The sequence below is a fragment of the Macrosteles quadrilineatus genome, unplaced genomic scaffold, assembly GCF_028750875.1.
Source record: "Macrosteles quadrilineatus isolate MER2022 unplaced genomic scaffold, UCM_ALF_1.0 Scaffold_3__2_contigs__length_128488019, whole genome shotgun sequence".
Taxonomy (NCBI): Eukaryota; Metazoa; Arthropoda; class Insecta; order Hemiptera; family Cicadellidae; genus Macrosteles; species Macrosteles quadrilineatus.
This window is the reverse complement of record NW_026542596.1, coordinates 370,004-396,400: the sequence shown is the minus strand read 5'-3', so window position 1 is coordinate 396,400 and position 26,397 is coordinate 370,004. Positions and strand designations below refer to the sequence as shown.

Sequence of the window (26,397 nt, the reverse complement as noted above, 5' to 3'; positions counted from 1 at the left end):
GACTTGGACTTACTGTGTTTCTTGAAGTGTGTGGAAATCAATTTCGCACCCATTTAGGCAAAAAACATTAATTTTTTCGCTAGACTACTGCCGAATTACCTTTACATCATACTACACAAAAGTAAGTCCTTTTCCAGGATGGAAAACATGCACTGTAAATTACACATGTCAAATATGTAATTACTCAGTTCATACTTTCGTCAACAATAATTCTTTTCTCTATCAGTTGATTTGTTTTTACTTTTAGTTGTTTTTATGTCGTAAGCTTGTATTTTGTTTTATTATAATTTTTTTTTTGAAAATTGTATATTGGGAACTAATAAACTTTTTTAATGTTTAAATGTATTTTGGAATATCATTCGCCTTCCCATTTATGTTAGCCTATAGTATACTTATAGAAAATACAAACTGAATTTCGACATATTATTTCTATTATGATTGTGACAAAATTATTCACTTCAAAAATCATAATTTAAATTTTATTCAATTATATTTTATCATACCAACAACTAGAAGCAGATATTAATATTTGGATCAGCATTGTTACTCAAGTTTTTATTTCATAAAGTAGATTGAGTATTGTAGTAATAAGGTTTAGCACAAAATACAGTAGGTATTATCATTGTATAAGTCACAGAGTGTTTATAAATAAGTGGATAAAAAAGTTTGATTTGATTAACACACTGAATTTAGGTATACGGTATCACACTGAATGAACTCTCAGACTCATTATTACGACAGTTTCTCTCAGAACTATTATTACAAAGAAAACACCGCTCTGGCGCAGTACAGTTCTGATTTTAGGGGGTAGATTTAAGTGCTGGCGCAGTGAGGGCCTTCTACCTAGACCCTCTGGCGCAGTAAGGGCGCCCCGTTTGAAGTAATCCTCTAAGAAATAAAAGCTCTGTTGGCAACACCGCGACTTTAACTTCTTTTTGAACAGTTTCGGCTCCAGGTTTTTAATGTTCTCAGGCAGTCTATTAAACATTTTACAAGCCAGTAGTGGGAAACTGTCCTTCACTTTAGAAGTGCGGCATCTGAGAATAGAGATCAGGTTGTTGTTTCTCAGATTGTGACCGTGAAGCTGCCCTCTTATTTGAAAATCAGCTAAATTCTCTTTTACGTAGAGGAGGGAGCTCAACACGTAGTTCCCATAGACTGTCAGGATGCCAAGCTCTTGAAACAAAGGTTTGCAGTGTTGCCTATACTCAGCCCCTGTCATAATCCTCAAAACCATCTTCTGGTACAGGAGGACTCTCTCACATGCTGCAGAGTGCCCCCACAAAAGCAGTCCATAGGAGATGTGTGTATGGAACAGGGAGTGATAGATGACGACAAGATACTGCAAAGTGACCAAATTTTTCAGTTTGAAAACAATTAACACAAAGTGAATTGTTGATCTTTCCTGTGCTCCCCCCTCCACTGTATAATGCAATGGAAAATATTGTACTGCAAACTGTTAATTTCTTAGATAATCACATATCTTTGTGTTACTACTTTAAAAACTCTCAGCGTTGTTTCCAGAAAAAGATTTACTAAATAACTTATTAAAACTTTCCTCTTTTACTCTAAAGTTAAAATGTAGCAAAGCCCATGCTATTTATTATAATCCAAATAATAAAAAATATTAAAAAAAAACACCGACGTTATATTTTATTTGTGCCGTTAATGTGTTGTCATTTGTAACAAATTTTAATTTAGGGTATGTTTTTAAATATTTATTTACTAAAGCCTTAATACCTTATACTGTTTTTATACGCCAATAAATGTTCTAATTCAATTCATTTTAACTGGTATTACTTACTTTTAATTAAAAAAAATCTTTAAGGAGTCTTTTAACAATCGTGTAATAAAGACAAGTGCTAACAAATTTACATGGAGTAAATACCGTGAATGATTCCATAAGCCCTACACTACCCCACTAGATCACTATGTGTCCGGGGGTATGGTGATGGAAGTTAGGCAGGGACCCGACAACGGGGAAATTCCATTTAGTCCTAATGTCGCACCCTTAGAAAATGCCACATGACTGCCCCAGGGGGTTCAGGCTGGCCCAGGTCAATTTCAGTACTACGTCGCTTTACCAGCCAAAGGAGTTAGGGCGAAGAGATGCCTTGGGTTGCAGGGAGCAAAAGAAGAAAGAGGGTTAAGTGTTGTAGAGAAGGGGAGAAGGGTGTTGTGCCTAGGATTCGGAGGAGGGAAAGAAGAAAATGAGGGGCGTATGTTGGATTTTGTGGAGTGGGGACCCAGCTCGCCTACCTCAAAACTGCCTTGGAGCCGGGTTAAGTTGTGAAATTAGTAACGTCTGATTAACCTTACAGTGGGGGTCAGATTTGGAGCCGGGTAGACGTGCCACCTCATAAAAACATACCCTCCACAACAAACAATAGGAAGCAGTGTTGGCAGAGTGCCCGTTTCCCTTCCTGAAGTAAGGACCCATACCTTAATCAACTACACAGTATTAGTATGTTGAGTGCTTCAATTAAGTGGAATTTGAGGAGGATAGAGTGCAAATGCTTCATACGGAGTGCTTCGTACGGGTTGGCTAGTCTTAATAATAGCTTTATAATAGTCTTTTGATAAACACAAACTCAACATCACCAATGATGAAGGTAAACCTAAAAGAAGTTGATATAGATAATGTATTTATTTCAGATTTGACGAGGGTAGAGACGGGTTCCTAGACTTACAAGAGCTCAAATGGATGATGGAGAAGCTTGGAGCCCCTCAGACCCACCTCGGCCTCAAGGCTATGATCAAAGAGGTGGATGAGGACGACGACAACAGAATCAGCTTTAGAGAGGTGGGTCTTCTTATACTTGAGTGCTCAAACTTAATACAAGGTTGTCTACGTCAGTGTCTTGGCTAAAAAGACACCCGTAGTCCTTTAGGTTCAGCATAGCCACTTTGCAGCTAGAGGAAACATCAGGCAGTGCAGATTGGACAATATTGTTGACAAAAATAAAACAATTCAATGGAATGTCACTATACTTATCGTCAGTATCAGTTGAGATGGGAAGTATGTACATGTTTTAACCCAAATAAGGGTGAAGGATGAGTGTAGAATGGAGTGAGATGATCTGTGTAGCTTTGTTAATGACTAGGATGAAATGAAAATCCTTTAATTCAACAGGCAAAGTTACTTGGTGTCACTTGGTTAACAGTACAACAAACCACGGGCGAAAACCTGTAAAACAGCGATCATTTACATTGTAATACGCTACAATCGTGTTTGTAAATAATTTATTCTTGTTTTTTAGTATTTTGTATAACCTTTTGTAATGTTGCATATTTGCGACACCCGGTCTACAGCAAAGACAATAGTGAAAATTATCAGAGTTTTATTGAAATAGACCAAACGTCGCATATATGCGAAAGTCCATTTTTGTTTGTGTTTTGAGGTGAAAGTAAGTAAACAAAACAGATTATTCAAGAACAGTTGATTACTGAACAAATATAAAAGCTAAACTTACATAGGATAATGCAGCATACATACATACAGTAATGCAGAAAAGTAAAGATCAGTTTTTTCAACTATCATTATGACGTCACCAATCATCATATCCACAGACCGAGCGACGCAGTTGTGCGTCAGACATCACTGTAGACCACTGCAGGGAATTCAGTGCCTTCAAATAGACCGTTACAAAGATATAAGCATTTTAATAACATTAGAACCCCGACGCAAATATGCGACGGCAGTCTGTTTTAATGTGACTAGCCGTTGCATATACGCGACGACAGTTTATGAGTGGAACCGGCCATCGCATATGTGCGTCGCTGGTCCATATGAATGGAAAATTTCGTACTATTGCAGTAGCAAACGTGTTAACCTGCATCACACTATAATAATATTATTATTTAATATGAAAGTTTGTTTGTTTGTTTGCTTGTTTGAAGTTCAATCACGCATTAACTACTGGTGGGATTGGGCTGAAATTTGGCTTGATGATAGCTTACATTCTCAATTAACAATATGTGTATTGTTATCTTTAAAATCCTTTTGGGCTCCAGTGGCTTTCCATGTTAACCAAGAGTGTCTATATATAAATAGGCAAGCATGTTTCTTTAAAACCTTTTTTCTCAGCTTGTATGCATCGCAGAGAAAATCTACGCATATTGTTAGAACGATGTTTTCCTGTAGATGTGCAGAATCCCACTTTGAATTAAAATAAAGGATTGATAAAGAGTAGGTACTAATAATAGGTCAAATACCTTATTTACGTCTTCAATCCAATTCGTCTTTTTTATTACTATAGTTTCGGGCCAAACAGCTACATTGTCATATCTTCTGTCTTATTAATTGCTGTTAAAAGCATTTGGTCATCGTTGAATTCCACATGTAGTACATGCACACACTGACACACAAAACATTTGAAATTTAATACTTTTGGCCAGCCTAAACAAAAATTAACTAGCATTGTTTGGACCAGTACACCGACTGATGCATGTTAGCCGATACCCTGGAGACGTTGACCTTGGCCTTAAGGGAGGGGGGAGATCAACTGTTTATCACTATTTCTATTGTTCAATGATTCAATGCGATTGAACAGAATGTTGGAGTTAAAAGTTAGTTTTTCATTTAACACATCGTTTAGCGATTTTTTTTAAGCTTTATAAGTTTTGTAGCTTTCTAGAACGTTCATCATAGGGCCTTTATTGCATTTATTCTCCGTTGGAACTTTTTATAGAATAGTTTTCTTTTTGCAGGTGTTCAGCAATCTTAGAACGCTGTGAATACAATTTAGGTTTAGGGAGATGTTCATTAAACCTTTTTCTAAAGGAACTACCTGTTTGCCCTATGTACATTCTTGGGCAATCATTGCAATTTATTTTATAGACACCCGTGTTGTCCAAGTTGTTATCGATATTATTACGCCGATTCGTTTTCAAATGACGTTCTATCTTGCTTGAGGTTTTGCATGACATGGTGATATTTTGTTTCCTAAGTTCATTTTTAATAGTGAAGGGGAGGACATTGCCATATTTGATTGATATGAACTTTTGATCAGACTTATCAGTTTCTTGTTAAACGGTTTTGGATTTCTGTTTACTGATTAGTTTATCTATGATAGTACTGGGATAACCAATTTTTCCTGCAATGGGTTTTAAGATGTAATATTTGTTGTCATAATCATTTTTTGTTAAAAGAACCTTCAATAGTCGGTTTACAAAACTATTGTAGGCAGCCATGTTGTGGGACTGAGGATGGTTAGATGTGACGTGTATCGAATGATCAGTTGCTGTGGTTTCCTGTATATTTTGTATTTGAAGCTGTTATTGTCTTTTAATAAGGTCAAATCCAAGAAAATTAATGGAATCATTCTGTTCGATCTCTAATGTCTATTTGAGGTTATGGGAAATACTGTTGAGATAATTGTTGAATAAATTAAGTTGTCTTGCATTACCATTGAATAGTACAATGGTGTCAACCACATACCTTTTATAAAACAATATGTTGTGTGCAAATTTGTACAACCACATATTGTTCCGGGAGTGTTGTGATCCACTTAAGCGACACAAAAAGCATATTACAAAAGGGCTTAGGAAAATAACAGTTGATTCTGAAGTTCTGGTAAAACCCCCTGTTCTTTTGTCAAACATCTAGCTACTCGAACCAACGGTTCAAACACATTTAACTATATACTCACTTTCTCTCTACTCCATGATTCAGGAACAAGACTAAGGATCTTCACTTTAGTTTATTTGTCAGAAAATTTAAATTTGTCTTTTAATTTCTCAATCTAATGTTCATACTTAACATATTTTGGAGTGGACGATTCATTGCTGGTCGACGGATTGGGAATATCTTGCTCAAATGACAGTTTAAATTTTTTACTTAAATATCAATGTGAAGGATATGCATCTTTTTTAGAGTGGGGCCTCTTTTGTCTGTGCTCAGTTTTCGTAATTTACTAGCTGGAGAAAGTCCTAATATAGAACATGCTGAGTCAATCTTACTGAGAACCTCTGTTGATTCAGCAAAATCTGTAACATTGATCAGGCCAGTGGTTTCTGGGTCTTTTATAATAAAAAATGTTTTGACTAACCAGTTGGGCAGAGGGACTTGCCAGGAACTAGTGAAATACTGTCAATATTCTTTTTTTTTGTGATAAGTGATCAACTGTTATTTTCCTAAGCCCTTTTGTAATATGCTTTTTGTGTTGCTTAAGTGGATCAAGAAAATCCCCTCGCCCTACGCTCTGGAGACGACCCTGCTGTTAAAGTACTTGGATTACTGTTTGATCTCGCTGAAAATGTATTTTTCTATGTAATTAAACTGAACCCTGTAGTGTGTACCAAGCGCTCAATGCTTTCTGAGATTGCTAAAATTTATGATATTTTAGGATGGATAACATCCACTTCGTTTTACGCCAAACATATTATCATGCAGAGCACATGGTTATGTGGATTAGAGTGGGATGACCAGACTACTAAGTTTAAATTTAATTTACTAAAATTTAAATAGGAAATAAATCTGACAATTTTAAGGGAATGATTTAGTGGAATTTCAGCCAGGTACTGTAGAGGGAAATTCTTTTGATCTGCAGGTTTGCTGCGGCTGGGGTATTTTTGTAATTGACTTTAATAAAAACCTCAGACTTTTTTCAATATCTTTCAATTTTGTACCAAGGGCGGGGTCCTGTGTGGCCTAACTTATCGTACGTGCCTCGGACCGGCTCTGCATGGAGATGTGGGATGTGAAGCTGTTCGGCCCTTAGGAATTTTTTCATGATATCAACTTTTAACATTTATCTGAACAAATTTAAAGAGGGAATCTAGGAGCCAGTTTTGTCGAGAAGTCTGGCTAAAATTTGTTATATTATTGCTGTATACATTCTCTGTGATGTTAGTTACTATACTAGGGGCCAAGAGAGTCTGCAGTTGGTGGCAGCCAATAGAAAGACTGGATTAGCGCAACGTTGCAACATTGCCTAATCTCTAACTTTCGACACTAATAAAAATATACTAAACATTATTTTCAAATCAACTGGTATTATTAAATTTGGCAACACTGCACTGTCCTCATTGGCTCCTTTGAAGTCACGTGGTAAATAGGCTTCTCCCTTAATTGCAGACTCTTGTGGACCGTACTGTAAGTGGTTATCTAACTCAAAACGTATTTATTTTGCTTAGCTTTCAATTCTTTAAACCCAACTACAATGTAGTAGTATCTACCTTTGATTTGTTTACAAAAGATTTATAGACGTGACAAAAAACTGCTTAAGTAATAATGTCAATAATTATTTTGTTATCGGATACAACCTAAAACAAAAAATAAATCCATTATTATGCAGTTAGTGATTTGGATGTTTATTTGTTCAGTTTCTGCTGATCTTCCGCAAAGCCAAAGCGGGAGAGCTTGTAGAGGAGAGTGGCCTCAGCAAGTTGGCTCAACTGACTGAGATCAGCGTAGAGGAGGTTGGAGTGGGAGGAGCAAAGAGCTTCTTTGAAGCCAAGGTAAATCTATATCTATATACAGGGTGTTTTTAAAAGAATGCCGGGGTTGTTGCCCGGGGACTATTTAAGATAATTAAACAATTTAAATGTCAAATTGAAGGGAAAGGAACAACGTTTTTTTCTCATTCTTTGATACAATTCGGAGTGATTTAATAAAATTCAGATTTTCATCAATCTTATTTGAGCGTAAAACTGGCAATGTCTTAACGCTTAGGGCGGTTGGTGTGTTTATCAGATGTCTTAACTGAATCTTTTAGGCAAAAAGACTCTATATTTTACAGACAACATCATTAAGTGGCCAATTTAGGTCTGTTCAACTGAAGACTTCGTCGGGCAATTGATTTTTTCGGGCTTTTGAAGCAGAATTGTCTGATTTCTTTGACTGTGACATCGCTTGTTTTTAGACGGCCAGTTGAATGTCTTTTCAAAACACTACGGTGCCATAAAACTCATTAAACCAGCTTCAAGTTTCTTTATTATCAAGTAGATTTGATGTTTTTTTATTTAGCAATGGATATAAACTCTGCGAACCACAGATTACAATCTGTGTCTTCTGTTGCGCCGAAAACGTCTTAGTGGCAACTGGCGTCAAGCGTATGAGCCACAATAGCGGCCTATCTCAGCGCACCTGCTTTGTACATGCCAAGGTCAAAATTTCCTCCCTTAATGCTACACAGGAAACAAAACATATTTTAGCTTCAATTTGACGTATAAAACGTTTAGTTACCTTGATTAGTGCCCAAGCAATTATCATTTAAAATCCCGGCATTCTTTTAAAAACACCCTATATGTATATACGTATTATATATATATATATATAGATATAATAGGCTAAGCCGTTTTTTGTTAATTGAACTCCTCCGTTATTATTCGCCTGATTTTAAAGTATGAAGTCTCAAAATAAAGGGTTGAACGTGTAGTTGTGCCCAAGGGTATTAGATTTTTGATAAAGTGGTTGTTAAGGGTGTGAACAGCCTTTAAGTCCGTTTTTTTTCTTCATAAGAATAACAAGGGAGATAATTTATATTGACAGAAACATATGTTTGTAGGTTGAAAATAGTCAAAGTCTACTACATAACAATTGCTGTGTACTATGACTGTTAATATAGACAAAATTGTAATAAGGTTTGTGTACCTTAAAGATTACTCATAATGGATCCCACTACTTTATTTTAATGCTGGGAATAGTAAAATTTTGTTGAGAATACTACCATGATTAAGAAAACTTAACTATAATATTTAAAATCACAAATCTTTGACATTAATTAATTTGACACGAAACAGCTGATCGATCAGAAAAATGTATTTGTATATCAAACAAATCATCTACTTCATGTGTTACACACTAATAACGTGATTCTTTTATACTTTGTGAATTTGTTTTGAGATTGCAGCTACTGTATGATATAACCAGTGTTGGGTAAACTACTTTTAAAATGTAGCTTGCTACTGCTACAACTACAATTCTTTAAATGTAGTTTGCTACTGCTACAACTACAATTTTACAAAATGTAGCTTGCTACAACTACAACTACAATCAAAATGTAGCAAACTACTTTTTTGCTACATTTTTGCTACATTTCATTTTTGACAATAAAGACATTACTTTTCAGAATATACAGTATGATAGTACTGAATTAGTTATTCATTGAAATTTGTAATTCTAATGGGTTATGAAATGTAATGGATTTGATTTGCTCTAACCATCTATTTCTAAACAGGTGAGCTAGCTGTGATCCTCAACATCCTATAAACAACATTAAAACAAATCTTACACTCTCTTATTACCATGGCAGATATACTTATATTGACAAAAGTGTCAAGTGTCACTTAAATGTTGTATAACTTAAAATATATTAAAAACCTAACTTTACATAAAAATATATTCAGTAAGAATTACAAATTTTAATGATAAACTAATTCAGTACTATCATAACCCAGGACTACAAACTGAGCCTAACCTAACAGATGCAATCCTCATTAGTGTGAAGATAAAGTAAAAATCCAATTTTTATTATTCATTCATAGGTAGGTAGGCCTACTCCAAATCAATAGCTAAAAGTCCTTAAATATTTATTTTATATCAAACCAATTTTTTTTTGTGTCAAAGAATAATTTAAATCAACAAAAACGTTTTATTTAATCTATAACTTATTTCTTAAAAATACACAAGTCAATGTTTTCGTATCAATCTCTAGATCAATGTTTTTTTAACTACTGTGTCCTTTCTCAGAAAGGCAGAAGGAAAGGTGGGCAGATTTTCCCATCCTTGTTAGTCAGTCGTGACGTCATCGTTGATGCGATGCAGTTATCGTACTGGTATCGCATAGCTCCACAAGTCAATAGTCGATATCGAATACCCCTAATTTACTTTACTTGAGAATCGCTGAAACGAAACGCTTCCATCTTCTTTCTCGAATCTTGCTTGGTTAGGTTCAGGACTCTAGATTCTCGTTCTTTGGTTCTTTCTTTGTTTTTGTTTGGTTGGATTGCATGTAATGTCGACAAGCGTAACGAAAGAAAAGTTGTTAATCGTGTTTTCAGATATAACTCACTAGTTTAATTTTTAATTTATACCCGTACTTAACTTACGAGAAGTTGTTTTCTGGATAGGCCTAGGCCTAGTTTAACTTAAATTATACATTTTTATATTTATATGACTTAAGTATTAACTTAGGCCTAGGCCTATTAGAGGATTTTAAATGGAGGCAACAGAAGATAATAATGATGGTGATCAAGTGGAATCAAAATTACACTTTGTTAATACATACGACCAATTTTCTATTAAAATTGCAAGAAACCGAAGTATCTACGTATAGCAAATTTGTTTGCAGGCGTGCTTGTAAGCAGGATTTTGGCCATAACCTGTATAATACTAAAATAGCTTCAAGTTCTTGTTTATCTTTTACTTGGTCACAAGCCAAGTCCAACTTGGTTATAAGCTCCTTATTACCGATAATACAATTAGATTTGCATATGAGCGGTAAATTTAATTTACAGACCGTTCTATAACTTTAGTTTAAAAGCGTTTTCTACTGTGACTATCACAATCATACTTCATATTCATAGATTGTAGAGAAACAACCTAAACCTACATTAATAACAACCTACAACCATAACCATCAACCATGATGTTATGTTAACAAATTCGACGCGAATAACGATCAAATATCGATAGACGATATTTAGAACTACATCGACTTCCCGAATCGATCGAATCAACGTGACGTCACGACTGACTAACAAGGATGGGAAAATCTGCCCACCAGAAGGAAAGGGCCAGGCAGTAAGTATACTTAAACAAACCATAAATCACTCGCCTCCTGCCGGACCTATTCAAGGTCACAGACCTCTCCCCATAAGTTTGCATTAGAATGCTCAGTTTGGAGACGAAATTAATTGTGTTATGAAACATGGAAGTAAAATTAAAAATAGATTTTTTAGTTTTTCAAAACAAAATACTGTTTCAGATTTCCACGGCAGTTGTAGTAGTAGAGTATTTGCGTGTCTAAATGGGAAACATTAATTGATTTATTCACAAAAGCTACACAACAATTATGAACATTTAATAAGCCTATGTCGTAAATATGAAGTCTAACGAATTTTGCAAAAAAGTCCAATTCAAATTTTAAATAATCTCTTAATAAATTTCTAATACTAGGTCTACTGTCGGGGAAATAAATATATGCGCTCGAGTTTGAGCTTAAATATCTCTGAGATAGATTATCTGATTTTGATTAAACAAATGTTTAATATAAGCTAGTCTAAATAAATTTTACGTGGTGGTAATAAAAAAATTATCCACCTAGCAGAAAAATATTGAATAATCTTAAAAAGATGAAAAGTACAAAAGGTACCGGTTTTTAAGAAACTCTGCACTACCTAACGCTGAAGGTTAAAAATTAACTGTAGTCAAACCACTAAACCAATATTTCGGAAATTTGTAGTGCTTATTATTTCGGTAGGTTTATTGTTATTTTTTCACGCATTTTCAAAATTTTATTTATATGCCATATTTTATGCTGCTATGTTTATTCTTAAAACGCATGCTAAAATGCTAAAACCTCGTTCAAAATACCATCGTGTTTGTCGTGACCCAAGAAATAACAGCGATAAGTCAGATTTATAATGAGAACATAGATGTTTTTAACATATTTATATTTGTAAACAAAAATTTATTCCGTGACTGGAAGCGGGCCGCATTGTATTTGTACGTTATTTCCCAGACGAGCGGGGTCGCGTGCGAATTTGCGACGTTGCCGATGCCTACCTGGCTACAACACTGACATATTTTTCTAAACTATTCACTAATTTACTCACGGATAATTACTGTGAACATCATTTTCTCTATACTTTGAATAGATTTTACCAGTGTAAATATCAAAATATCTAAGACAAACTAGCTAGCTAGATTAGTAATCCCTCATAACGACCATATAGTTCAAGTAAGGGGGGAGCTGATGCTGTGAATTCCATTAGTCATCGAAAATTCCAGGGAACATAACTCTTGCCGGGGATGGCAATGACCTCTCAGATTTCTACTCTCAGTTACGTAGTTTAAAAGTGGCAAATTAAGTAAACCATTAACTGAATACCAAAAAAGTAGAAAATGTCAATGTCTACTTTACAGTCAGCTGGTATTATCTTTTAACTACTTTACATCAATCAACAAAAAACGAAAAGATTGTCTTGGTGCATGTAATACAAAACTGAATTTTCCTACCACCATAGTAAATATCATAATGTTTTTGTGCTATCATAAAATCATAGTGTATTAATTAGATTATTAGAACATTTTATTGGCATATTTCTGTAAATTTATGGATAATGAAGAAGAAATGTCAGTGTTGTAGCCAAATCCTACATCGGCAACGTCGCAGTGTCGTGCGAGCTCCCGCCCGGCTGGGAAATAACGTACAAATACAATGCGGCCCGCTGCCAGTCACGGAATAAATTTTTGTTTACAAATATAAATATGTTTAAAAACATCTTTATTCGCATTATAAATCTGACTTATCGCTGTTATTTCTTGGGTCACGACAAACACGATGGTGTATTTTGAACGACGTCTGTAGCGTCTTATCAACGATTTTAGCATACGTTTTAAAAATTAACAGCAGCATAACAAATATTTTGAATACAATTTTGTGAATGCGTGAAAATGATAAAAATAAGTTCATTGTGGATGTAGCCTCCGGATTGCCAAATAATATTAAAAAGGTTTAAATACCTGCTATCAAGCAATCCATTTAATTGCAGTTGCAACTAGTTTCGACTCCTATGTGGAGTCATCATCAGGCGGTACAAGGACATCTTCTTTCTTCATATGAAGAGCGTCATATTTAACACGTAAAAATAAATAAACATTTACACACGACACAAAACACGTTACGGACACGAAACATTTACTGATCAGTTACGACAACAGACGACGCTAAAACTCCGTCGGGTTAGCGTCGTCTGTTGTCGTAACTGATCAGTAAATGTTTCGTGTCCGTAACGTGTTTTGTGTCGTGTGTAAATGTTTATTTATTTTTACGTGTTAAATATGACGCTCTTCATATGAAGAAAGAAGATGTCCTTGTACCGCCTGATGATGACTCCACATAGGAGTCGAAACTAGTTGCAACTGCAATTAAATGGATTGCTTGATAGCAGGTATTTAAACCTTTTTAATAAAAATAAGTCTACCAATAAGCCATAACAATTTCAGAAACATTGGTTTGGTGGTTGGCTTACCATTAATTTTCAAACTAAAGTGTTGGTGCAGTTTCTTAAAAACATGTACTTTTTACTATTCCTCAATAATAACAAATTTCTGCTAAACAGATAATTTTTTCACTCTCACTACGCAAAATTTCCTTAAACTAGATTATATTTAATTCTGTTTCAACAAAATCAGATAATCCATATCAGAGATATTTAAGCTCAAACTCAAGTGCAAGTGCACATATGTATTTCCCCGACAGTAGTCGATCGCAAGTAGGTACCTACAGTACAGAGGAGTAGGTATGCAAAGGTAAAACATATATTGTAGGATCCATCGATCTCTAACAATATTAGAGATCTCTGGTAGACCTAGAATCATATACAAAAAACCGATTTACTCTAATAAACAAGTTACATCATTTTAATTATCTATGAAGATTGTTCGGATACACACAAAGTTTTATGTGCCATAGCCATAATATTTATACTGAAGTACATGAGGAATATAATGTAATAACGATAAACTTACATCAATATGTAGTTTCATGTTGTATGCACTTCTTTTAAAAACTGATATTTGCTTTTTCACACAAAACTTACAACTCACGATAAAGTTTCCTTTTTCATTGACTTTTACGAGCTTAAAATATTTATTATAGGCGTCCCACGGTAGAATTGCGACATCGCCAGCCATTTCATGGTCAAAATCTCCCATGTTAATAAGCGTAATCACACAATAGCAGGCCCGTTTTTGACAATGTCAGCGCCCTAGGCACAACTGATAGTAGTGCCCCTTTGAAATATACAGGGTGTCCCGTAAGTAAACAGCCAAACTCCACGAAATGGTTCTATGGGTAAAAAAACAAAAAATCAAGAATAACATTTTTTCCAAAATGGCTTCGTGAACCAGATATTCGCCATTTGGGTTTTTTCACATAAAATTTTTATCTTTAAAATTTTTCAAGCGATCATTATGAAACTTGGTATGTATGTTAAGGTAACAGACACCCATGTTAGAAAAAAATAATTTTGATTCATCATAAAACTTCAAAATGGAGGCCATTTTAATTTTTTTAAGCTTAAATTACAAAAAAAATGGCAGATTTTATGAGAAAACGACAAGAACATTTTTATTTGGAATTTTAAATTCCCTATCAAACGATACCAAGCTCAAAAAGATTTAATAAGAGATAGCTGAAGTATCACGATTTTTAGTTGCAAAATGGGACAAACCTGACTAGCTTAGCCTTTTTCTACCCCATTTTACAGCTAAAAATCGTAATATTTCAGCTATTTCTTATTCGATCTTTTTGAACTTGGTATCGTTTGATAGGGAATTAAAAATTCCAAATAAAAGTGTTTTAGTCATTTTTTTCATAAAATCTGCAATTTTTTAGGAATTTGGGTTTAAAAAATTAAAATAAATGGCCGCCATTTTGAAATTGTATGATAAGTCAAGGTTATTTTTTTTCTAACATGGGTCTGAGATTTTTTTTTCTAACATGTCTCTATATTATCTATACCAAGTTTCATAAAGAGCGGTTGAAAAACTTTAAAGGTAAAAATGTTAGTGAAAAAAATGAAATGGCGAATATCTGGTTAATGAAGCGATTTTAGAAAAAGAAAATGCTATTCTTGAATTTATTTTTATATTGACCCATAGAACCATTTTGGAAGACCCATAGAGTTTGGCTGTTTACTTACGGGACACCCATATAAAAGGGTGACCAACGTCGGGTAATCCGGGAATTATGCATGAATGTTGTATTTCTACCTGGAATTGTCAATTTACCACGATCGCGTATGACAACAGTGACCTTTACATGACCGCGGGAGACGATAATATGTCTACACACGGCCGAGAGGGATGATCAGAATATTACCGCGATTGCAGAAGACGATGATAATTTCTAGACTACCGCGGGAAACAGTCAGAATTTTGCCGCGACCGCAGAAGACGATGATGATGTCTATACAGCCACGGGAGACGATAATGATGTCAACAAGGCCATGAGGGATTATCAGAGGTTTACCGCGATCGCATGTAAATACAATTACAACATATTTTTTTATTTTCCAATTTTTGGCGCCCCTAAAAAAACCAATTGCCTAGCGCCCTAGGCACGTGCCTACCGTGCCTATTCGGTAAATCGGCCCTGCACAATAGTAGAACGTAACAACAAAGACATAAATAAATATCATTGTCGTCACTAAAAACAAAAACCACAAAACGAGAACGAATTCACAGAGTGCTGCAAGTGATGAACGCGCTTCACAAAATGGCACTAGCAGTGCTAGTGACTGAGACTGACTAGTGAGGCGAGTAGGGTGGCGCTGACCTAACGGTACGCCACGTGACTGGCAACAGGTGCTTCGTGCTTGTGACTCATCGTGCACAACAAAGAACCGGAAGGGTTGGTTTTGGTTTCGTACATAGTCGAACTAAGTATAACATATGGAGATATCGTGGTAAAAAAGTAGCATATGGGAACGCGCCACGGGCTCCCGACGACGCAGACTCCCGACGACACAGACTTCCGAACTGTGACGTCACGGCCGACAACCCCTCTCTCTATCTGCTTGGAGTGGGGGAGAGTCGTTGTGGCAACTCCCCCCGGTTCAGCCGAAGGCTTACCCTCAAACGTAATTCTCTGTAGCAACCCCCCCCGGTCCAGCCAACGGCTTAACCTCCACACGTAATTCCCTGCGGCATCGCCCCCGGCCGATGGCACGTAATTGCCGCTGAATTAGCAATATATTTTTATTCAGTTTTGACACACACCATGCCTTACACATATATTTCCGCTTAGAAAGATTAGAATAAATTATTAGAATTATTAAAATAGTCGTCCGAAATCTTTATGTCGTTCATTGCCAAAACTCGATTATATTGGCCATGTGATATTCAATTTAAATATAAAAACGACGTTATTCAAATCCGTAAAATACTGTACCCATTCAATCAGTGGTCGTTTCCAAATTTTGATTTAAATGTCAACTTAAGACTTTCTCTGTATTATTTGATCAGTTATCATCATTTGTATTTTTCCCTTTTGTACTGTGTTTAGGTTGTGGCTTGATTTTAACATGCTATGACTGTTATTGAATTTGGAAGATAGATAATGTTAAACAAGACAACGACCCATCGCATGCACTACTGGATATTAGAAGGTAATGATTACCCGAAGAGCCGTTGGTTTACATAAACCAATTAATAAAATCAAATACAACAACAACGAATAGTGACCTTTACGTAGCGTAGCCAACCACGGAGGGTAGATTTACGGGGGTAGAATTCCGAGGTCGGACATTTAGGATTTGACCTATAATTCCCATCCTTAAATTTGTTTTGATTTTACGTGGTAATACCTAAAGAGATAATCCTTAGCAAAATATAACACTCATGAAACTAGTGTAATGCTGTTAATGCAAGTCGTTATACTTAAATCAGTAAATTGCTTATGATTTATTAACTTAACGCATCACGATCAAAGTCACAGTTTTTGTGCGATATTGGACTAATGCCTTCACAGATTTTCCATAATAACTTCTTACCATGCTCACGTATTGGTGCAAATTGCACAACATTTTGTTCACTACCCTGTGGTCTCGCGTCACTAAAAACAATTGTAGGCCTAAATAAGCTCGCTAGAATAATTTATTACAGTATTGTCATTTGTAAAAGCTGAACCATAAGTCATAAAAGTTATAAAATTGGAGATGTCCGTTAATATATCAAACAAACAAATTAATATACCCCCGCTACAGCAAACCTGCAGACTAAGCGAATTTCCATTTGCCTGATGTAATTTTCAATGAAATCTATTCAAATATAATTAGGTTAAACAAATATCTAGGTTTTGCTGACTACAGGGAGGGTGATAAAGTGTGTTTTTAATAAAATTTTAATAGCTTAACATAAATTTTTAGATTTGAGAGGTTTGATCCAAATATATCCATAAACAAGCAAACTACTGTTTACTTATTTTCCTTAAGAATAACATGAGAATTTTTTACTTAGAATTTTCTCCGTAACCAATAATCATACAGAAACACTTTAATATACTAAATTGTTTTTTAAGCTCTTCAAAATTGTCTAGAGAAAATTTGGGAAATTTTCTTCCATATATCCCCCCATAAAACAAATGCCCGTTCACATGATCCGATCATTTTGGTTCGCTAACTCGTTCGAATAAACGCAGGTTTAGACAATTGTATGTATAGATGTTTTGTATGAATTTGGAGGCTACTTAAAATAAATTCTAACTGCTTAACATGTGTTGGATTAACTTAACATAACTTGCACGTCACATTGTTTTTTTAAATATTTATATTAAGGTTGTAAAGGGTGTCCCAGTAAGAACGCCGGATTTGAGGAGCGTCTTATCCTTATCTGTATTTCAATAGGAATTCCCAAATTATCAGCGATGTTATCAGTATTAGGTTCCCATTTGTAGTCATGAATCGCTACACGACGGAACAACGCGTGGTCATAGTTAAAGTCCACTACAAGTACGGAAGCTGCGCGCTATTTACGGCCGGGACAATGCACCAAATGATCCATCATCTGTCCGAAGATTGATTTATAAGTTCGAATAAATTGGCTCAACTCTATTTTGGGGATATTTAAAGTCGCTTATTTTTGCCAATAATCCTCAAACAATCCAAGACTTGAAGGAGGAAATGATTCGTGCCATTAATGGAATTCAACAGGAAGTGTGTGAAAAAGTGATGGAAAACTTTGTCAAGAGATGTCGGGCCTGTCAGTATTCAGCAGGTTGGCACTTACAAGACATAATACTCAATTACTAATCGGAGATACTATGCTTTAAGATTCATGTTTCATATTGTAAATTTAGTGAGAAAATATGTAGTTTGTTAACATTTCAAATCCGGCGTTCTTATTGGGAAACCCTTTATATATTTAGTTACTGTGTTTTGCTAAACCTATGCTTAAATTAAATTAAAGAATATCATCAATCACTAAGTTGGTACTTCACTGAAGGTTCTTAGGCCAAAATATATAAGATTATATTAAGGAACGCGGCAGCGTTCCACCCCGCCAAGTCCCCCAGCGGTACACAGCTGCTGCAGTGTATATATACATGACGTGACAAAGTGGCTTTTTTACTCGTCTATAGCTCTGAAGAAACAAAAGCTATTAAAATAATTGTTCATCCACTGGATAGGGGCAATCATTCTTGGCAAAATAAAAAAAAGAATTTAAAAAAAGGTTGTGTTTGAGCCAAGAAAAACTGGTTTGAAAATTCACAAATTTTCCGTGTTCTCCTTCTTTTCCTTAAATGTTGACGGACCTACAGCCCAAACCACTGGCTCAATTTTAATGTTTTTTATGTTGTTTGAAAGCCCTTAGCGTGTAGATGTGCCTTTTGAGGGTCACAAGTCGGTGCGTTGACCCATAAACCCTTGGCAAGCCCTCAAAGTACGATTTTGGCCCATTTAAATAACATGGGATTAAAATCAAAACAAAAGAAGGATCAGCTGCGATTAAATCTCAATTAATTTAAAATGTTAGAGAAATTCATAGGATCAGCTGAAAAATTATTTTAAAACTTTTATAAAGTATTTTTTTCAGGTATACCGAATGATTTGAGCTACTTACTATATAAAATTACCTAGAGCAGTGATATTCCCCGATACTTTCCATTGAAAAATGCAGTGTACCGATGGTACACTGGTACAGCAGCTCGTCATTTTTAACAGTTTAATACTACTTATCAAAACATATGAAACCTAGGAACTTGAAACTTAGTACTAGTACTAAGGTTAGTTTTAACATTGTTTCTTCATAATATTGCCAAAATTTATTTAACTAAATAAGGTTAGTTTTATGTTTTGATACACTAAAACAAATAAAACAATCGGGAAAATCCGTCTACGTATGTTAAACAAGCAAAAAAGTGAATGTAAAAAGTGATATGTAAATTTAGGATAAAAATGAGTTTTTCAATATTTGTTTTGCCTTATGCTATTTCTAACAAACCTAATCTGTTTGATTACATTTTTACTTCTCTAATAAGGGCTCAATTTACACTAGTCTTTAGATATACGGGTTTAATTATCGGAACACTTATGTAACACCAATGCATTTTATATGTAGTTGTGCCCTGGTCTATATATAAGAGAAAAGAGGATTTTTATTTTAACTGTTAATTTTCTACAAAAATAAATACAATCTAATAAAAAACCACTAAGTGGTAACACTTCCCCCGCCAAGTCAGCAACCCAAAAAAGACAATAAATCACCACTTTTCCGCCAAGTAAAACAATGTAATTTATGTAAGTTTGGCCACTTGGCGGCAGACTTTTGCTTGATCACTTTAAAAAATACCATAAAATTAGTTTCATTGAGCAAGTATCTCTCCCAATAGTACATTGCTAGATGAGAGCTTATTTTACAAAATTTGACCTTATTTGTGTCACATTTCATAAAATCATAATAGTGATGGTTTTATATTTACTGATTACCTCGAAATTATTATACTTAGTTGGACTAATTAATTAGAGAAGTTGATTTGTGAAATTATCCACGAACGTAACTTCAATGAAAAAAACCAAGCAAAAGTCTGCCGCCAAGTTGCCAAACTTACATACATTACATTCTTTTACTTGGCGGAAAAGTGGTGATTTATTGTCTTTTTTGGGTTGCTGACTTGGCGGGGGAAGTGTTACCACTTAGTGGTTTTTTGTTAGATAATTATAACTGGTGACATACATCTTAAATTGAAGTAACAATTAAAAAATGAATCAAATTATGTTTTTTGGTCAAGTAATACAGTAGGTAAATGTATGCCGAAGCTTTATGGCAAATATGTGCGTGCCTATCAATTTGAGACCTTAATCATGAAAATCGGTCGGGTAGAAGAGCCAAACGAACTCGGAAAAGAAAAACCATTTTTTTTATATATAAGATTGTTTTAGGACTTATCTGAAATCAATGATACGTAATTCATTTTTATTTCGGTTATTTTATTTGTCTTTGTCTTAAAATACTCCTGGAATTAAAGGCTTTTCTAAGGGAATTGCCAAGGGCTATTAAGTGCAAAAGAGGGGGTTTCACACAGTTTTAAAAATCTATATGCTGTAATCTCTAATGCAATGATTTATTTGCGATTTATTGTATTTTTTCAACACTGTGTTTCAACATAATAGATTTGGCAAAATATTACAACAACAGGATAATATGGTTAAACTATTATTCATTACAGTACATCAAATTTAGTAACAAAATAATGGACATGAAAAGCAAAATATAATATGATAATGAATGTTAATATTTTGTATAGATAACTTACTTTTTGGTATTGGGTATAGTAGTTGTTTTTCTTGAGCGCAGTCAAGCGAAATTAATTAGGGTCAGCCAGGCGGACCACCCCACAATAGCAGAGGTAGGTAGGTAGCCTTTTCCTTGTTCAGAGATGCCCTGTCCAAAACTTAGTGACTTCGATGCTTAATATCCCGTTACCCACCACACGCCGTTCTGCTTCCCGAATCCCGATCACTCTCCTTTAAACATTTCAACAACTAAAACTTTAAGTGGCTTTAGGGTAATGTGGGTTGTGCTTATATTGAAAAACGATCTGATTCGCTCTAAAGTAGGAGGAGGGGCGAAAATAAGTACTGTACAGTACTGTATGCGTCACTCAAATTCCAAAACATTTCGGTTCCCCGAATAGGTGTTTGACCCGAGAGCATCTGATTGAATAAGGGGGGATTGAATTATTGGAAACCCCATAAACTAAATATGGAAGTTACCAATTAATTTGAGTATTATTGATAAAAGATTGCAAAATAATATAATGTTTCCTATTTAGTAATTATATATTTGGGTAGTCATGTATGGTCATCCGGAGAATAATAAAAATACACCCCGTAATAGTTCAGGTTTATTTTCAAGCAATATTAAAATTGAGGTTAAAATAATTGAGGCGTCAGAAAAAAATACTGGTCCACTAAAATTAGTTATGGGAAAATCTTAGTATCGAATCAAAATATAAACAATGCAGCTTCTTGCTGTGAAACACTGCCTTATACTACTGATTTAACGTTACTAAATAGACACATATGGACATTTCATTGAATATTTGCTGAACAAATCTTTTCTTTAATCAGCTGATTTTATATACAGGGTGTTCATTTGAAAACTTTCCATATCTATTGTATCCACAGGTAAGGCTTTTAACACTTAATCGTTCTCATTTCCCCCTAATTTGGACATTCCAAATCCAAAGTACAGTGTTCGTAATGAAACCCCATTTTATTAAGCTGACGGCAAAGAGCTGTTTTCTGGACTAAATCCTTGCGTGGGAAGTTCGTCAAAACAGTGAAGTGTGACGCAATAATAATTTACTAGTGTACATGTTGCTCGAATTCGAGCAATTACAAAGTATTACAGGAGTTATTTCAGATTGAATAACAGTCATATTTACAATGAATTTAAAAGAGTCAACTCAAATATTACCGTTGTGTAACTCAGACCCTGTTTATCTTCGTTATTGATAAACCTAAAGCATTCCGGACGGTTCTCTCCTTCTCAAAATGCCTCGCTGTACAGGCAACACAGGTCAATAGAGGGCCAATTGAGAACGAAAAGTCGTTTTGGGGTAGTGTAAGGGCGCATTTGTAACCAAATAGTTGAAGTTGTCCAGGTTCATGTTCAGACTGTTAAGCTGATGAGTTAGAGATGGCTATGGTTAAGCCTATTACGCGCCACTGTTCTGTAGCTGCGGTCGTTATCACGATTGCGCCTCCTGTCTATGTTTCGTTGTCGTTGCGTCGGAGACATTTAAAAGAAATAAACAACAAATAATAAACAAATTATAGCTACACAAAACAACGATAAATGCACAAATTTAAGTTACAATCATGCTAACACAATCCATCATAGCGACACAAAACAACGATAAATACACAAATTTAAGATACAACCATACTAACACGATCCATCTTGGGGGTTATGTTTACACAAACTCAAATAGTAAATAAATGTACTCAATGTGTTTCATTAATTGAAAAGTAAATAACAGCAATAAAATTATACAGCTGATCAAAATGTAAACAATTATGTTCTTCATAAGGATAACATGGGAACTTTTAAAGCCACTGGGGCAGAGCCCAAGGGACTTTTTCAAAAATGTAAGGTCAGTTTGCAAATCTACGCGACACGCTCTTTCCAATGAGACGTCAATGGATAAAATCGGTTAAGAAATGGCGGAGGAGTTCAACCGACAAACTTTCGTGTAACGTATTAATTATATAGATTAAACATAAATACTCTTGAATAATACAGCATTGGTCTGTTTTACCTACCATTTTAGAATCCCATGTCCTACAGTAAATAACACAGTATTATAATTAATAAACCCACCAATTAGTTTAAACCATCGATCTCTAGAGATCGATGGTTTAAACAAACGAAACAAAATTATTCTGAATTAAATTATTGGTTTAAATCAGCTGTGTGACGTTGTATATCCCAATGTGCTGTTGAAACTTCTACAGGTTTACATTAAATTTAGAGTAAATCCAGCCCATTGTCTTCTTATTGCTTTCATGAATACAATGTACAATAATTACATTCAAAAGCCAACATTCACTTTAATCAGTTTAGTGATTTATGTGGATGTCATACTAACTCACAAACCTCAACACTTTCCCAATAATGTCCAAATTGCGTTAAAAGTTATGTTCAAATCTGATTAAAATATATTGCTAATTTAGTGGGAATGAACAATATAAAAAAAATATGTCCATGCCATGCTTTACAAATCTGGTTTAAAACAATTATATCGTTAATTTAGTGGAAATCAACAACATCAAAATCACGGACGAAAACTCACATTTCCCCACTTTGCCCGGAGAGAGGGATAGACGGCCGTGACGTCATAGTGTTGTAGGGGTTTTCGTGTGGAGGACAAGCCATCGGCTGGATCGGGGGCGTTACCGCAACGACTCTCTCCCACTCCACTCAGATAAAGAGAGGGATGGTCGGCCGTGACGTCACAGTTCGGAAGTCTGTGTCGTCGGGAGTCTGCATCGTCGGGAGCCCCTGGTATCGCACCTAGCATATAAATGTAGAGAATGCTACATTTACTGCTACTACAAATGTAGCGTGCTACCGTCTTTGCTTCAGTTTAAAAAATGTAGCAACGCTACATTTACTGCTACAATAAATGTAGCGTGCTACAGTAGCGTTGCTACTTGTAGCATGCTACTACCCAACACTGGATATAACCAATCCATAAAAACTGTTATGTAATATTTTTGTTATAAACTAATAGTATTGATGAATTAGTAAAAGAACTTGACAAGATATGTAATTGTCAGTACCCCACGGGGAAGAAGAGTAGGCCTTGAAAACAGAGGAAGGTGGAGTGGTTTATTGATGAGGAATATTAATACACCAAAGGCCTCATTATAGCACAAGGCTCCAAGTGACCAGAACGGTTAGGTAACAACTTTACTAAGTTAACCTTACTTAGAACTTACTAGTTAACTTTACTAAGAACGTAAAGTCCTAACTAGAACAAGTGAGGTGAGGTGGGACATGCTTTGATTCCGAGGATAAAAATATGCCTAACCATTTATATCTATATTTATATTTATTTTATATTATTATATATATATATATATAAATAAACTTGCCATTTAAAATGGAAAAGTGCCAATTTCCGTTAGCTTTGTATTTTGCAATTGGCAACTTCAGTTAAGCACAAGGACAATCGCTAAAAGAGCAGCACTGTTCTTACCTAGACAAAAATTCTGGTTACGGAAAATTCTGACCAGGGTAATCTTCCTAAAGGTGACTTTACGACTAAAAACGTAGTATTCAAGGAAGTAGGCTATACTTTGTGAGGATGCGGAACAGGTCACTAAATCTACAAACTAACCAACATGGGAGCAGTGTCCGCAACTGAAATACAATCCCCTAGAAAAATGTGATGCTAGGTATTAACCCTCCGAGCGTCACTCGTCGAAAAATCGACTCACGATACACTTTGTGTAGTGTCACGCGTCGATTTTTCGACACACGAATATCGTTTACGGCGAAGGCTCTATGACTGACTGAATCGGATTGAACTGGATCGAGTTAGGTATCGTTCTTTTCGTTAGATTCTAAGCTTTCTCCAGAGGTCTGTCTCTAAGCGCTTTATGTTCTTGGTTATCGGTTGACAAGAAGTTTGATGTTTTTGGATCCTGCAAAATGTTTAACTGTTCAGGTCTTACCTATTCTATTCTTGATGAGCAAGGCCATGTCATGCAATTGCACTATTGCCCGGGCACTCCCTATGATGGGGAACATCCTATATCCGCTACCCGTGTAAGAAAAGGCTCCTTGGAGGACTGCTTGCAGAGGACTCGGTCACTTTGATGATGAAAGAAAGTGAGGATAATCTGACCTGGTCACCATTAAGTCTCAGTTTATTCAGGGTATTCTCCGCACCAAGAAGCTTCAACTTGAACGAGATTTTGGTCTAAGTCACAAAATAAATTAATGTCAGAAGCTGTGCAAGCCCTGAGTACTTAGGTCACATTGACCTGACCTAATGAAATTGGACAAACGATCTTATAGCTGTATCCAACAGAGATTTTGTTCAGAGAGTTGTTTGACCAATCCAGGACTTACTTTCACACTAGAGGATTCGCTGTGTGCAAAATAAAAGTATTTTCCCTCCACTCCTTCAAAAAAAAGGAAAACCCCCACAAAGAATTTGATCATTTTGGTAAACTAAACAGTGTAACTTTCCGCAACATGAAACAGATGTAAATACAAGAAACAAGGGCAAATTGTTCTCATTATAACACATGTAACCAATAACTTTTTTATCACTATAACCTCATTAAAATAGCAAACAAAGCGTCACTAAAAACATAACAGATTTTTCTTTTTCAGATAGAAGAACTAAGTCGAGGTAGCAAGTTTGAAGATGAAATAAGACGGGAACAGGAGGAACGGAGGAGAGAAGAAGAAGAGAAAGTCCAGAGGAGAATAGCGTTCAAAGAAAAAGCGGCCTTATTCCAGAATGGCCACTAGCACAAAATTGTGTTTGTTGTTTTAATGTCCCTTTTTTTCATAGTTACATGTTTGGTCCAAAATAATATTGCAATCACGAATTACTAAACAGGAGAATTCCAGTTTTGAAAAAAAAACAAATAGTATTTATGTACTAATACACATTTCTCGAGAATGCAACATTTAGTTCTGTCACTTACAAAATGGGTTCATATTAATTTTAAAAGCCTTCTGTACAAAATTAATGAATCTGAAAACTGATTTTTCATTTTACCGTTCACTAAATTAGTAATAAGTAGTTATTATTGTAATGTAGATTAAGTTTATGTAAATTGTATATAAATGGATGGACGTTGTAGGAGATCTGTTGGTTGTTTGATAAATTTTAAGTAGACAAGATAAAAAATTATATTTATTTCTTTACAATATTGGTACGGTACACTTAAAATTACAGTGACATATTTAGTTTTATAAAGAAATACTCAAAATAATAGTAACATTGAATCAAATAACTAACAGCTTAAACAATAAAAATAAGAATAGGTGTTTCTGATTTATCAACAAATCCTGTTCAATTGTCCTAAACTGTTACAATGTACTAGCCTACTGTAATACATTTAATAACAAGTGTAAAGTTTTTTAAATACTCTCTCTTTTATATTCATTTCATATAACTTGTCATTAAAAATATGGCATTTAACAATTTAACTCTTTAACAGAAGAAAATATGATAAGGCCAATCATATCATTGTACCCATTGAGGGTTTTATTTTAAAAAAATGTCATCAATTTAACTTTAGACCACTTTCCAATAATAAAAAATGAATGGTCTATAAACAACTTTCTAACCTATTATAACTTCGCTTTAAGGTATAGCAATTTGTAGTTGTACTATCTTATTTTATCTACTGGTTTTGTTTTAAGATGTATCATTGCCTTATATAGATTATAATTTATTTATTTACATGAGATCAAATAGTAGAAATTAGTCAGATATAGATGTAAATATTTTTGTAACTTTGTCACCATGTTTTTGATGTAATAAAATTTTATGGTAATTTCTTGAGATTTATTTTATAACCATTTTTACTGTTTGCAAAGAAATTGACAATAATTATTAGTTTTTTACACATTATCCATCCCAAGAATAAACCATAGAACCTTTCTTAACCAAACAATTTTTCACACAAATA

The 26,397-nt window shown here is 34.8% G+C and overlaps 1 protein-coding gene across 1 annotated transcript in view; it reads left to right on the top strand.

Annotated features, from left to right (window-relative positions):
• Positions 1 to 26,265, top strand: part of LOC128991088 (EF-hand domain-containing protein D2 homolog) — a 64,111-nt gene extending 37,846 nt beyond the window's left edge. Inside the window, exons 2-4 of the mRNA XM_054413815.1 lie at positions 2,656 to 2,803; positions 7,327 to 7,461; positions 25,085 to 26,265. Of these exons, the coding sequence (XP_054269790.1) occupies positions 2,656 to 2,803; positions 7,327 to 7,461; positions 25,085 to 25,225 (424 nt within the window). The 3' untranslated portion in view covers positions 25,226 to 26,265. The remainder of the gene's footprint in view (positions 1 to 2,655; positions 2,804 to 7,326; positions 7,462 to 25,084) is intronic.
• Positions 26,266 to 26,397: the final 132 nt, after the last annotated feature.